The 15,217-nt window shown below is 54.9% G+C and overlaps 1 protein-coding gene across 3 annotated transcripts in view; it reads left to right on the top strand.

The window, feature by feature from the left end:
* NDRG1 (N-myc downstream regulated 1) overlaps positions 1-14,620 on the top strand; it is a 40,032-nt gene extending 25,412 nt beyond the window's left edge. For 2 of the 3 annotated variants that reach the window (XM_037166457.2, XM_037166458.2), the window contains exons 8-16: positions 406-492; positions 2,602-2,658; positions 5,222-5,325; positions 6,535-6,591; positions 7,361-7,412; positions 8,059-8,106; positions 8,970-9,005; positions 10,042-10,093; positions 12,722-14,620. In XM_037166457.2, the coding sequence (XP_037022352.2) occupies positions 406-492; positions 2,602-2,658; positions 5,222-5,325; positions 6,535-6,591; positions 7,361-7,412; positions 8,059-8,106; positions 8,970-9,005; positions 10,042-10,093; positions 12,722-12,963 (735 nt within the window). In that variant the 3' untranslated portion in view covers positions 12,964-14,620. Of the gene's footprint in view, positions 1-405; positions 493-2,601; positions 2,659-5,221; positions 5,326-6,534; positions 6,592-7,360; positions 7,413-8,058; positions 8,107-8,969; positions 9,006-10,041; positions 10,094-10,314; positions 10,371-12,721 lie in introns of those variants that run through there. The other variant, XM_037166456.2, reaches the window with a different exon arrangement.
* The last annotated feature ends 597 nt before the right edge of the window (positions 14,621-15,217 follow it).

Genomic DNA, 15,217 nt, shown 5'->3' on the forward strand with positions numbered 1-15,217 from the left:
CACATATTCTGGTAAAAGTAACAGAATTCTCACTGATGGCTAAAGAGCCTTTCTGAGCCTGTCTGATCGCGAGGTTGAACGTGTGACATGCCCATTTCACAGCTAAGGCAGCCGAGGGGCACCGAGGTGACGTGACTTGTCCAAGGCAGGCCCTCGGAGCACATGCGTGTCTGCATCTTGTGTGGCTTCTTCTGCACGCCCCCTCGGGGGCCCCATGAAGTGTTCCCTGAGCTGAGACCTCAGTTCTGTGTAGGGTGGGGGCTGGAGACTCTCAAGAGAGTCCAGCCACTCTGGTGGCCCCCACAAGCCCTTTCCTGGCCCTTCTCTCCACCTCTGGTTTGACTTAAAGTTCATAGCATCTCAGATTGCTGGCTTGTGTCCCTCACCTCGCATCTTGAATTGCAGCTGAACAACCCCGAGATGGTGGAGGGTCTGGTCCTCATCAACGTGAACCCTTGTGCAGAGGGCTGGATGGACTGGGCGGCCTCCAAGGTAAGTCTGGGGGCCTGGGCTGGCGGGACCCCAAAGCAAAGGGGTATCCTTGCCTCTACAACCAGGAGACCCCCCCAGTTGCACCCTTTCACCAGCCCCATCTCTCCTCCCTCGGCCCCGAAAGCAGGTTTCCTCTGCTTTGCTTGGAGTAGCACACTGGCCTCAGATAGCTATCATTTGGATACCCACAGGACACTGCTGGGTAAGCCAGCAAGGCCAGGGTCCCCGAGCCAGCTTGGACAAGCACTGTGGGCAGAAGTACTCGCCGGGGACCGTGTGTCTGCAGGGCTTTTCTCAGGACGCTGAGAATAAAAAGATGAATAGGACAAATTCCTCCAACCCCAGGCACCCATGTGTCATTGATGCAAAAGAAGTGTGTAGTTGGTAGACACCATGCTGCTTAGTTTTATGACAGCAGTAATCAGCTCACGTGTATGGAATGGTTACCAGCGGCTGTTTGTGCTCTTCGTGGCTGTGTGTGTGCAAAGCCTTATTCACCCTTTGTGGACTACCCTGTGGGAGTAGGAGTTGTCATACCACGTGCGGGGGGGGACGGTGAGCGAGGTGGTTAAGGAAGCTGTCCAGGGCTACACACACTGGGCGGAAGGAGAGTTGGGGCGGGATGCAGACAGAGCCCTGGACCCGCGGCCCTCGGCCTCCCCTCTGTGCTGTGCTCACGGGCCCTTGTGCTGCCTGCGTCAAAGGCCCCCCGACCCAAGTCCTGCAGGCTGGGCATGGCAGGGGCAGGGGGCAGGACATGCCCCTTCCTGGAACATGGGACCCACATTATCTCGGGAAGCTCTACTCTAGTTGGTGGTCTAGGGTTCCTTGTTTACTGAAAATGATCATCGTTTTTTCATAAAAGCCCCACTATTTGCCAAAGAGACAGGAAAAACATTCCAGTTGAAACAGGGCAGAGCCTTCCACTGGGGCCGTCCTGGGGTGTGTTTGTGCCAAGGCTAGGGTGGTGGCTGTCGGAACAGGAGGGTCAGAGGGGTCATGCCCCTCCCCCTTCCTCCCGCCCCTGTCTGGGCCAGCCAGTCTGATATTGCCTTTCTCCCTGGAACGTTCTGCCAGAAGGCAGGAGGGAGCCCTTCCCTCCGGTCTGCGTGACATTCGGGAGTGGAACACACTCCCTGTTTTTTATTTTATTTTCCAGCCAAGGAAGTGACATTCCAGGCAGCCAGTTTGGCTCCTCAGTAGCTGCTCTGAGCCAGACGTGGAGAGCTGGGGGCATCAGCCATGGGCTGAAGTGCAGCCTGGGGGGCGGTGTGCGGTTTTAATACCGGCACCATATCCTTCCTCTCTGACCCCCGCCCTGGAGGAAAAAGACCTACATCAAGGGTCTGCTGTGGGTCAGGCACTGGGGTCCGAGCCTGTGACGTGTGGAGCTGCTCCCATAATCCTCACCGTGACCTGTGACTTGGCAGTTCCTGCCACCCCCAGCTGCGGACGAGCAGTCTGAGGCCCAGAGGCTTTGCAGCCTTCCCTGGGCACCCAGCTGGGGACCCCCTAGGCCCTGCGCGATGCGGCAGGTAGTCGGCACACGTTTATGGAGCTCCTGCTGTGTGTCTAATAGTTATGGAGCTCTTGCTGTGTAGCTAACATTTATGGAGCTCCTGCTGTATACCTAACCCAGCATTGTTGTTAGAGGTAAAAAGCGGAAAGTCATTTGTTTCTTTAATAAGCTCAGTTTATTCGGAGAGAGGGAGGTGGCTTGAGGAGACAATCTGTAGGATCCTCAGGGAGAGCGGGTCCTGAGGTGTAGCCTCGGGCAGCTGTGCGTGCGTTTCGGAGAAATGGACGGAGTCCTGCTCGCTGATGACCAGGTGCGCCATGCAGCCGGGCAAGCTAGGAGAGTTTGTCCGTTCAGCACGCGTGTGTGCATCTGTGCCCAAGGCTCTGAGAAGAAATAGCAGATGAGACCCAGGCCCTGCCTGCCCCGGCCTCAGGTCTCGTAAGTCCCCAGAGACAGGTAACCAAGTCCCCCTCGATGGGCCACCCTCAGACTCGGGTGCTGGGCGCCCCGAGGGCCAAGGGGTTTGGCTGACCTGGTCTCACCTCCGCTAATGCCCTCTTCCTAACCCCACTGTTTCTGCCCCCCCCCAGATCTCTGGATGGACCCAAGCCCTTCCAGACATGGTGGTGTCCCACCTCTTTGGGAAGGTGAGTAGCGCCTGGCATTTGGGCTTCCCTCTGAGTGATCGTGTGCCGCCTGCCTGCAGGGCATAGACACAAACCAGACACAGCGCCGAGGCCACCAAATAATAGGACATTGTTCATATTCACCAAGTTGTCTGTTCCATTTTTAACATAAGTCTTTTTTTTAAGCCAAAGTGTAAAATCTGACAAATTCTGACCAGTTCTGAAATACTCCTCAGCCGCCCAGGGCGAGGTGGCTCGCTCTGTCTCCTCTGGGTGGCCCACTCATCACCGCCTGCTCCGGAGCAGACAGGTGTGACCACGTCCGGTCTGGCTGTGGGGCAGCCCCGGGGGCAGAGGCTCTGCTGTGGGGCTGGGGAGCTGCGGCCCCTGCCTTCAGTCCTGGGGCAGTTTCCTGTGGCTGCAGTGGCAAAGGACCACACACCGGGTGCCAGAAGACCACAGAAGTGAATCCTCTCACAGTTCCGGAGGCCGGGACCTTGGACTTGAGTGCTGGCCAGGCCACAGTCCCTGCACGGGCTCCCGGGAGGGTCCTCCTGACTTCTCCCAGCATCCGGGCCCTTGGAGTTCCTGGGCTCTGGCCGCCCACTCCAATCCCCACCCTCCTCTTTACATGGTCTCCCCTATGTCAGTTTCAAATCTCCTCCTGCCTTTTTCTAAGGACACTTGTCATTGGATTTAGGGATTCCCCCGCCCCCGGGGATAATCCAGGATGACGTCATCTCAGGGTCCTGAACTTCATCACACGCACAAAGACCTTTCCTCCCAATGAGTTAATACTCACAGGGTCCAGGGATTTAATGTGGACACATCCTGGGAGCCTCCATTCAGCCCACGACAGACCCTTTTCCTCTTTGGGCTCCGCCCCACAGCCTGGTGCCTGTCCTCCCCTCATGTGCACCGTCCTCACTGGTGGGAATGTGGGAAACCGGAACCAGTGCTGCGTCTCCTTGGAGGAGGGCCATCCCGGGGAGGGCGGGAGTCTGGCCTGGCTGCACTGTATATTACTTGGGGTCTCCAGGTGCCCCAGGTTTCTGCAGTTGCGTTTTGATCAGAAACCCCAGCACAGCCCCTCAGACTACATTTTCCTGACTTTTCTTTGAACAGCCAGTTGGACTCTTTGTGGCTTAAATGCTGATTTGATGACGTCAGGCTTGCTATCGGCCCCTTGTTCCCTCCAGCTCTGGCTCTGGCTGCCAGATCACATCAGGCTGCTTTGTGGGACCTACGGCATCTGCCGCTGTGTAGATGAGAGGCAGAGCCAGCTCCTAGTGCGTTCGTCTGAAATCACGTTCAGGAAGGGACCAGGGAGAGGAGGGCCTCTGCCAGGCTCTGGCTGGCCCCTCTAGGAAGCAAGATTGTCCTTCCTGGAAGCTTCCCGTTGCACGAGTTGGTTTTTGTTTTGCAGACAAGAAAATCTCCACCTCTCGTGGAAAAATAATAATTGCTAATAGTTGCATGGATTGTTACAATTTACAAAGGGCTTTCCAAAGCGCACAACCTCTGCTAAACCCCACAACCTGATGACGTGGGTAATATTAACACCCTCCCTGCTTCTTTTGAGAGCTCCGAGGCTCAGAGAGGTTAAGGCGCTTTCCCAAGAAAGGGGCAGCGGTGGAGTTGTGAGGAAGGGAGAAACTTTCTTTTGCCCTTAACATTCTTTGGCTGATCAAATAATTTAATAGATGCAAGACACATTGGCAAGAGAAAGTGACCAAATTTAACTACACACATACAACATATGTGTGGGAATTCCACGTGCATGAGACAGAGACAGAAAGGGAAGCTGAGGCGTATTTGACCTTCTCAGCTAAGGAGGAGGCAATGAACCTGGGGGCTCATGGGACCCTGCAGGGAGAAAACATGGCCAGTAATTAGTTTGCTGGTCACGTGGGTAGCTAAAAAGCCATTCCTGGTGATAACTTATTCTGGGCCAGGTTCCTGATTTCAGTTCTACTAGCTCACAGGTGGCAAACACAAGGCCCGTGGGCCAAATCCAGTCCTCCACCTTGTTTCCGCCTGGCAGTAGCATCGAGTTCTCGTTTAACTGTTAAGGAGCAATTACATTTACACAGTCCTGAAATTATATTCGGCCCTTTGAAGGCCACCTCGAGGCTGATGTGGGCCCCGTGACAATGAGCGTGACACCCTTGTACTAGATAGTTAAGCAACTGGGGTGTGGAGCTGACGTTACTTTCAAGCCCCAGGGTCCCAGTTGTCTTTCTCAAAATAACTTGAGTCCCACTGAGGAACATCTTGGGACTGGGGCGGCTTGTTCTGAACCCCTGCAGAGTCAGGCTCCAGAGCCAAGGAGACCGACTTCCAGCCCAAACTCCAAGCCCTGAGCCCAGAAGGGTGTGCTTTGCCCATCTAGGTTTGTGTCCCTTTATGCTACCAGCTTACGTTCACCCAGCAGCCTGCATCTCAGTGTGGCTTCCTGAGTCTCCATCGCAGTTTTGAGACTTGGGCATTGTCTCTTTCTACCTCAGCCTGGAGAGTGGAGAGGCTCATGACCGGCCCAGGGCCACAGGCTCAGTGGAGGACATTTCTCTCTCTCTAAATGCAGGAGGAAATGCAGAATAACGTGGAGGTCGTCCACACCTACCGCCAGCACATCATGAACGACATGAACCCCGGCAACCTGCACCTGTTCATCAATGCCTACAACAGGTATCGGATGCTGCACGGCCCTTCTTACCAGGCTCCCTTCGTGGGCCTGGGTTGTGGGGTGAGGCAGAGGGGGATTGTAATATTAGTAGAAGCAGCAGCCCCTGAATTTGAGCAAATAGATGATCAGGACGAGGTGCCCTCAGCAAGGTGCTTCCTGGAGTTTGGAGCACTTTGCAAGGAGCCGAGCTACCATTCTAGACCACGGGGCATGCAAACACAGGTGGGCCTCGGTCATGCCTTCAGAGGGTTGGGAGCACATGCCTGTGACCATGGTGACCATAGGAAAGGACAGGTGAGAGGGGAGCTGAGAGAGAAGCAAAGCACTGGGGGTGGGAGGAGCCCAGGCAGGCCGCCGGGCGGTGGGTGAGTCATTCCCAGGATGGCGGACACCTGCGCACAGCCTTTGGCAAGGCTGCAGCCCTCTGTTCCATAACCAGGCGCCTGTCTGGAGCTCAGCTAGGGGAGGAGACAGCTTGGGGCCACTGGTGCCAGCCAGAAGTTCTGGAATCTCCAGGGAGATTCCACGCAGCCTGCTGAGCCAGCTCTGCCCTGCCCCCACCAATGGGGCCCAAAATGAGTTCCCGAGCTCTGTCTCTCCATCCTCCCGTGCTAGCAACGTGACTTCACGATGTGCCTTAGAGGCCGTAAGGAAGTCCAGTGTCCGCTTCTCCCCCCACCCTCCGAGGCACTCAGGGCAGGAGGGAGCAGCACTGTATGCCCAGTGTGTGAGTGGAGACAGGGAGGCTGAGCGGTCTCTTCATTCAGCAAATGCTTCCTGAGAACTGGAGCGGGTCAGGCTGTCAGCTGGGCAGGGGGCACACGGAGGGGACCATGGAGAGCCCAGGACTTGGAGTTGGGGGTGAGAGTGAGGCTCAGATTAAGGGTGGAAGCAGAGACTGATTGGGGGGCTAGCCACTGGTCAGGTGGAGGCTCCAGGAAGGCAGGGACCCTCTGTGGCGGAAGACATGATGTATACGCGTATGAAAAGAAGATGTTGGGGCCCATGGTGTGGGCTCTAGGGGACATGTCCCCGAAACCACTTCTATGGACCCCAGGAGGCTGTGGTGTCCCAAAAGCCACATGACCTCACACAGGCTGTCCAGTGGGTGGCTTGCCAACAGCAGGACCTCCAGGGCTTGGCTCAGGGGGAGGGGCTTCCTCCTGGGGCAGGTCTGCTGATGCCATCGATGGTGACTTTGTCTTCTGTAGCCGGCGGGACCTGGACATTGAGCGACCCATGCCCGGAGTGCACACGGTCACCCTGCAGTGAGTTGCTCCTCTCCCCCCTCACCATCTGGTCAGCTCAGCTCCCAGTTCCTGGCAGGGTCTGCTCTTCCGGTTTGGCAGGACATGGTGACCAGTGAGACTAACCCAGGCCATGGCACGACCCCGTCTCACTTGTCTTCCCCTGTGTAGGAGCTGAGCTCCCAGGGTGGCTCCCAGACCTAGGTCGGAGCCTTGGACCATAGATGAGTTCTGACCACACTTTGGATGGAACTTATTGAGCACCTACTTTGCATTGAATACTGTGTTAGCTTTGCCTCATAGCCTGGGGGTGACTGAGGCACAGAATGCCACCCCCCCAAAGTGGCCTATTAAATTAGTGGGGAAAGGCAGGTTTGGAAACAGGCACCTGTGTTCCACTAGCAGCAATGGTGCCAGTTTTTGGTTCCTTGAGTGAACCACATTATTGGAACCTGAACTTGGCACATGCCATCTCCTGTGTCAGCCATGTCCTTTTTGTCTCTGATCTTGATTGCTGACAAACACCCTACTCATCCTTCCTCGATGGGAGGGTGTTTCAAATAAAAAACATCAGGGTATAGAAATTCTCTGGTGAAATTCATACTAAAGTGTAAATGCTTACCTACCTATTTTATTCTAAGAACGAAGCAGAGGGTGGAGGGAAGATGGAGGAAAGAGCAAAAAGTACTGGGGAAACCAAAATAATTTTTTTAGAACCTTGGCAGGCCTGGGAGCATGAGAAGCTTAAAAATAAACTTTATGTTAATCCCCCTTTTCTCCCCGCCCCCAGGTGTCCTTCTCTCCTGGTGGTTGGGGACAGTTCTCCTGCTGTGGACGCTGTGGTATGTGGAAACTAGCCCCTGGCCCTGTGCCTAATTCAGCAGCCCAGATCCGACTGGCTTATACGTCTCCCTGCCTCCTTCCTTCCTTTCCTCTGTCCTCCTGAGGGCAGGTGACATCTTCTAAATACCATATTGGCCTTCGGGCAGGGGGCCCGGCCACCCGCCTCTTTCCTGGTGACTGTCAGCCCTGGTGGCTGGCAGCGGACCCTCTGTCTCCTCTCCCAAGCCCCCTCACCTGCCAGTCTGCCTTCTGTTGGCTTGTTTGTATGAGCGTGTTTTCCACTTGGCTTCCTGGCCAAGAGACGTCCCTGCCATTTGGGAGACCTCGGTGGTGCCCAATTGTCTGACAGGACAAGGGGCACTGGGGAGCTTGGCTTAAGCAAGGCTCTCTGGCTCATTTCACCCCTTAATTTCCTCCTGTGATCTCATGGAGACACACAGGGGCTCTGCCTTTCCAACTTCCCCATAGCGGGGGACACAGGGGACTTAGGAGTCTCATCTCCTAAAGCCACATCTGTTGAGTCCTAAATCCCACATTCTTCCTTCTATGCTGGTGGGAAGACCGGGGCATCTAGGGAGGGAGGAAAGGTTGTGACTTTGGCTCCAGGTAGAAAATGAACACATTTCTCTCCCTTCCCTTGTCCAGGTGGAGTGCAACTCGAAACTGGACCCAACAAAGACCACTCTCCTCAAGGTACAAAGAAAAGGACGAGTTTTGCATTTGTTCTTAGAAATGCTGGTGTTTCCCACAAAAATTGGGTGTGGCTCATTTAGGCAAAGCTGGTGGTCAGAAATGAGAGAAATAGTTATTTAACATACCTGTTTGCAAACATCCATTGGGTGCTGGCTGGTAAGATGAGAGGGTCCCTCTGTGGGACCCAAGGGGTCTCCAGGCTACAGCCTGTTGTCCTTGGGATCTGACCTTGAGCCTGGGCAGTAGCAGGGCTGGCTGACTCTTTCTGTCCATTTCCCCCGAAGGCGTCCCTGTGCTCCTGAGCCAGGGCCCGGTCGACCCCCTCCTGGGTCAGTGCTCACACAGGCCTGGAGTGACATTAATAAGCGCCAATAGCTTTAGGTCTGGTGATTTAGTAGCAGCGTGGGGAGCGAGCCCACTGACTGAGGGCAGCCCATCAGGAACCCCGGAGGCCTGGGGTCTGGAGTCCAGCAGCTTCTTTCTGTGGGCACCCGTGAAGGGAGTGTGTGCCCAGGGCCGTGAGTGGCGCCCCCAGTGCTCTCCGGCCTAGTTTATGCCCCTTACAGGGGACAGTCTACCTTCCAGGGTTCTTAGGGAACAGAGTAAAATTATGGACAGGGCCTGGCAGAGTGCCCTGTGATCAGAAGCTACGAGTCATGGTGGCCAAGAGGACCCAGTTCAGTGCTGAGATGGACAGGGTAGAAGCAGCCTCGCTAGAGTGTTGGGCATTTCTCTGTAATGTGCCTGGTGCCCCTCAGCGGGCAGGGCAGTGGGCAGGGCGGGCACCCACGGGTGGCCGGCGCACAGAGCAGGCATAGCTGTCGCTGAGGTCTGTGGCACTAACCGGCCTCCCTGTCTTCCAGATGGCGGACTGTGGTGGCCTCCCGCAGATCTCCCAGGTGAGTCCCGTGTCACTGCCCCCCAGCATGGGCCTCTGAGACCTGTTACTGCTTCTCTGCTCTCTGCTTGCTCTCTGCATCCGCTACACGGAAGCAGAGATAGTTTCAACATTGTTCTGTTGTTACCTTTGGCTCATTGGCTAGCTGGGAGTAGCTGGAGAGAAATGAGAAGTCCCAGTCTCTGGAGGGAATGGGGTCAGTCCAGCCTGACCCTGCTACCCATGCCGGGACAATGTGCTTCCCGGGCCTCCTTGGGTTGGACCTGGAGAAGGGGCGCCATTTTTCCTTCTCTCCCCTCCCTCCCTTCCTCTCTTTCCTTCTCTACTTGATGTGAGAACAGACCTGACCTTGGCCATCAGTAAAACATGCTTTAAATGTCCTGGCAGGAGCTGACCTAGCCCAGGGTTTTGAGAGATGAGCCCAGGGCGGACCCAGGACCATGTGATCACCCCTCCTCTGGCCCTGGCGAGTTGGGTGTTCCCATGCACCCTTCCATTTGATCCTTACACCAGCCCTGGGCTGGACTATTTACCTCTCCGTGTCTGATCAGCTGGGGAGTGTATATGAAAGAGCACTGACCTCATAAGGCGGTTGCCAGGGGAAAATGAGATTACGCTGGTGAGCGTGAGCCGTCAGCCTGTGAGCAGCACAGGATACACCGTTACTTACATCCCGGATGCCAGGCAGGACAGACGTCCTCCCCAGGAGTAGTCTGCCTTTCAGAAGCCCTCAGAGGCTGGTGTGGCTCACTGTCCTCGTTTCACGGGGGCAGGAATCATCTCACACAGGTCACGTCACGTGGCCAAGCTCCTGCAGCTGTAAAGGGACCTGGACTTTTTCTCCCTGCCCCAAGCTAATCTCAGTCCTGTAATTACGCCATGAATCTGTCCTTTCCTTTTGAGTATCGACGCATGGTGGCCTTCCCTCCTGGGCCAAGGGCTGTAACGAAGGGGACCACAGACAGGCACAGCTCACGCGGCCATTCCTGAGCTGGAGCCCTGGTGACTGACACCACTGTCCCTCTGTCCTCTCGCAGCCTGCCAAGCTCGCCGAGGCCTTCAAGTACTTCGTGCAAGGCATGGGCTACAGTAAGTATGGCGTTTTCCAGCAGGCGGGGGGCTGAGGGCAGGCGGGGGCCTGGGAATGCGATGCCCTGCACAAGGTTAGGGTGGGAACTCGGGAACAGCTTGGCCAGCCGCAGCTTTCTGCCAGCCGGGCGGGTCAGGGTAGAAAGATTCAGGGTGCAGGTGGCAGTACTGACCGAGTGTCTCACCCCATCGGGGCCCCTTCTCCCTCTGTGGCTGGACAGGAGACGTGTTTCACACCAGGAACGTTTGGAGATGTAGGTAAAGCACCAAGAAGACAACAGACAAGGAAACGATGAAAATCTTTTTTAAATTTTGATCACTGCTTGCTGCAGAGACTTTCAGTTGTAGTGATGATGGTGATGATGGCAGATTATTCATAAGTCCTTTATCTGTTCTCATTTAACCACCCAAATAATCCTGCAAGATACTCCTATCCTCATTTTGCAGGTGATTTGACATTGAGGCTTTGAGAGATTAAGCAAGGAGCCGAATGGGGATTCTAGGAAAGTTCTTTAAAAGCTATAAAATAGCTCTGAGTAAGTGGGTGATAAAGTTGCTTGTATTTAGAACAGAGTGTCTTTGCTAGAACATTAGATCCGGGAGTTGAAGGGTAAGGAGCAGCCACATGCTGCTGCCTGTGTGGTGGTCACATTGTAGTTTATTCGTCGGTCCCAACCCGGACAGACAGTCCCAAGTAGAAACACTGTCCCCGGGAGCGGCCGCAGCTGGTGCTTATCTCAGCCGTGGTTCTGCCCTGATGTGGTTTCTTTGGCTCTTTCTGCCTGCTGCTTGGAATTATAATTTATGTGCCCATCTTAACTAGGAAGTCTTTGTACTTCCAATGTCTTTCACTTTTTTCTCTGAGACTTAAGCTGTTTGCTTGTTTAAAATAGTAACAGTCTGTCTGACCACAGTTCTAAGATTGGCCTTAGCCGTGTTTAGTTTCTCTGTTTAGTTTCTCGTGAGGCCGAGAACGGATGAGGCTGATTTACTGGCACAGGCTTGGGGCGGGGTCCGTGTCCCCAGGTGCCCTCTGCCAACAGAAATCGTCTGTCTGTGGCTCTCCTGCCTTCTGAGCGACCCTCCCTGTACGAAAGCGCGCAGGCAAAGCAGTGGCCAGGCAGCGCCGGGCCTCCTGCATTTCGCCTACAGGCTGTGAATTGCGGCTCCTCTGCTGGGCCTCCCCCGGGTCCGGATTTCTGCTTGGAAAATTAATTCTGGGGAGAAAGGAAGCCAAAGCCAGGCCTCGTTTATCCCCCCATGTCGTGAAGCATCCTGCAAGCTACGGGAGACCACAGGAGGAGCTAGAGCCCCAGAAATGTCCCCAAAGTGGAAGAAAGTGAGCGCGTATGGAGTGCCTACTCCAGATGGCCGGCCAGGCGTGACCAGCCCTCTGCATCCATGACACTGTCCCGTAGTGGAGGAGGGCATTCGGTACAGCAGGGGTGGCTTCTGTGCATGGGTGTCTGCCACAGAAAGCCAGCGCGTGTGCCCAGGGAGAGAATGCTGTCACCCGACCCCCGTGTGTTTCAGCTGCCTCGGTGTGACGTCCACTGTTCCATGTGGACTTTGCGGCGAGGCTTTGGTTAGATGGTGTGGCTGCCGTGACGAATCCCCACAAATTGGGTGACTTAGAACAACAGAAATGTACCCTCTCACACCACCGCCGTTGTGGAAGCCAGAAGTCTGTAGTCAGGATGTAGGCAGCACCGTGCTCCCTTCCATGTTTCTGGAAGATTCCTTCCTTGCCTCTTCCAAACTTCTGGTGTTGCCAGCAGCCCTTGGGATCCCTTGACCTGTAGCTGCATTGCTCCGATCACCACCTCTTACCTCTACACATCCTTCTCCTCGTGTGCTGTCACCTCTCCCTTGGAAGGACGCCGGTCACAGCATTAGAGTTGACCCTACCTAGTTCACCGGGACCTCACCTTAACGTATTATGTCTGCAGAGAACCTCTTTCCAAATAAGGCTCTGCTCTGGGATCCCAGTGGACAGGAATTTGGGGACAATGCTCAACCCAGTACAGATGGGGGACTGTTTTATCCTCATTACATTTTATCAGCCACCTGCCCCGTGCAAGGGCATGTTGAGCCCCAGAGAATGGGCAGCACCCCGATAGTCCCTGGGAGCCCAGGGGCTCCTCGGAAAAGGGACAAGGCCGCGGACAGCCAGCTCTGCCATAGAGGTGCCACACAGCCTCGGTGTCCCCACTTTGGCCAGCTGACCTTATTGCCATTCGAGTGCTCGCTGACAGGATGAGGCTGTGGGCATGCACATGAGCACTGGCTCTGTGGGGTCCACATGAGCGTTCCCATTTCACAGATGGGGCCGTAGGGCTCAGAAGGGGACACTCCCAAAGTCACAGAGCTGTTAAGCAAGTGACAGAACTGGGAGTCAGACCCAGGTCTGAGCTGAAGCCGCCGTGGTGGCAGCAGGTCCTTACCCCATCGGGGCCTCACTGTTCCGTGTCTGTGAGATGATGTGAGGATGTCAGGGAGCCCAGTGGCTGGATCACTGTGCGGCTGGGTGGGATGCTGGGCCAGGGGGGGCGCAGAGGGCCCACCGCTGCCGGCGTGCAGCTGCCTCTAGCGCCTGCCACCCCGAACGGTTCTCTCCTCTCTCCCCAGTGCCCTCTGCCAGCATGACCCGCCTCATGCGGTCCCGCACAGCCTCGGGCTCCAGCGTCACGTCCCTGGAGGGCAGCCGCAGCCGCTCCCACACCACTGAGGGCACACGCAGCCGCTCGCACACCAGCGAGGGCACACGCAGCCGCTCGCACACCAGCGAGGGCGCCCGCCTGGACATCACCCCCAACTCCGGTTCCACTGGGAACAGCACCGGGCCCAAGTCCATGGAGGTGTCCTGCTAGGTGGCCCGGGTGAATGGCCGCCCCCCAGACTGTGGGATCACCATAGCTGCCCCCTCCTGCAGCCCCTTCCTGCCCCCTGCCTGCCACACTGCACGTAACTCGGTATTAATCCAAAGCTTATTGTGTAAGAGTGAGCTCTGGCAATGCCAATGTTAGAAGGGATTTGTCGAGGGCTGGGCGGGGGTGGGTCGAAGGAAAAGAAGCCCCTCCGTGGCCTGCTGGCCCCTGTCTCACCCTCCCTCAGAAATACCAAACTGCCAAAACAATAAACCCAGCGGGGACCATGTCAGGACCCAAGCCTAGGCTGACCTGGGAATCCTGCTTCTAAGGGGCATTTTGTCAGAAGTCCAGCCCACCTACTTCCGGTTTCCTCTCCAGCTAAGGACACACCGACCCAGTTTCTGGAAACAACACCCTCTTCTGGTTTGGGGAGGAAGAGAACAGTGAATTGGGGGTTCCTCATTTAGACAAAACAGGAAGTGGGAAAAAGAGGCGGGGTTTATGCAGAGGCTAGGACAGTTTGGAAAAGCAAATCAACGCAGCTAAGTTGAAATAGATTTTTAAAGTTTGTGCATATATATACTTAATGCCGAAGCATACAAGTCTGCTTTTCTGACGTAATGAACAGGAAAGCAGGCAAGAAAATCTCCTGGCTTTACAAAAAACGAAAACAAAAAATGGTCGCAGCAAACATTTGGTGTCCTAGATTTAAGGCATTGGCTCTGTTCTCTGCCTGCCCCTCCTCAGCCCCTGCTTCCCACCCCAAATACATGAGTGAGCGGTTATTTCATTCATGGGGAAGATCCTTTAAGTACGTGGTTGCTTTCCTTGAGATGGAGGGGACATTGGGAACAGCTGTACCTGGCTGCCAGGTGTCTCCACGCACTGGGGCAGGGACGGGGGTGGGGTGGGGTGGGGCTTGGGTACTAGATGTAAGTTAGAGAGTTCTTGTGGTTGTGATGAAATCCAGTGTAGTAGTGATTCCAATTGATGCCATCCTGGTTTCCAGGAACCTTCTGTGATTGAGTTAAATCTTTGACAACTGGGGTTGAATCTGAGCCGGACGGCCCGACGTTTCTGGCCTGGTCACCCTCCTGGATCTTCAGATGGCCTGTTTGCTTGTGGCCAGGGTGGGGACTCTGGTGGGGGGTGGTGGCTGAAGACACAAGGGTTCTGGAATGTTTATTCCATAGGATTTGCTCCCCTCTCCTGCCTCCCGCTCTTCCCCACCCCCCCTAACCTCCTTTCTCCGAATGGGGTGGCACCACTGACATCTGGGGCAACATCGGTGTCACTGTCAAGTTCCTGTACTACTGCCTTTGATCTTCATTTTGGCTAACACGGATCTTATAGGAAGTTTGGTCAGAGTGAATGGGACACTGAGACTCGGCCACCGAGACCTCGTGGTTTCGGGGACCCTGGAGTTGGTAGAAGGAGGTTGCCAGACCTTGAGGGGAGCTTGAGGGGTGATGAATGATTCGGTTTACCTGCCACTCAGCACCTGGGAGGCTCACCCTGGCCTGGTGCAGAAGGGTCAGGGGTCAGGGCGGGAATGGCCGAATCCAGACGGAAAACCGCTGTGTGCAAGTCTTCCCAGAGGAGTTTCTTAATGAGATATTTGTATTTATTTCCAGACCAATAAATTTGTAACTTTGCAGTGGCTTGTGTTTTTTTCCCTCTACCCGAGAGAGCATGCTTGTGGCCTCGGGACATAGGGACAAGTCTCTCCCTACCTGGGGCCCCTCGAGTTGGGTTCAGAGCCTCGCTGTCCGATACAAATGTAATGTGAGCTCCACATTCTCTGGCAGCCACATCAAGAGACAGAAACAGGCGAATTTAATTTGAATAACGCATTTCATCGAACCCAAGGTACCCAAATATTACCATTTTGGCATAAAATCAATGTAACAATTATTCAGCTATTTCAAATTTCTTTTTTGTTTCACATCCTCGCCTTCACGCTACGAAAACCAGTGTGTATTTCTCATCACAGCCCCTCTCCCATCAGACCGGCCCCCATTCCAGTCCTTGAAAACTAGGACAGCACAGGGACGAGGGGCAAAGCTTTCAATCTACAACTGGAGAGAAACATCTTTTTTTACGTTTTATTTTTATTTTGGAAATGCATGTGGGAAGATCACTCCTTTTCTCACATCTCATAACCACTGCAATGCCTGTTTCTGTTGAAAAAAAAATACAGTAGGTTTTAGCATAACCTCCCATTTTTCTTTAAACTTTTAAGATTAGTGTAAAA

The sequence above is a fragment of the Artibeus jamaicensis genome, unplaced genomic scaffold (genome assembly GCF_021234435.1).
Source record: "Artibeus jamaicensis isolate MK-2021 breed Jamaican fruit bat unplaced genomic scaffold, CSHL_Jam_final scaffold_916, whole genome shotgun sequence".
Lineage (NCBI taxonomy): Eukaryota > Metazoa > Chordata > Mammalia > Chiroptera > Phyllostomidae > Artibeus > Artibeus jamaicensis.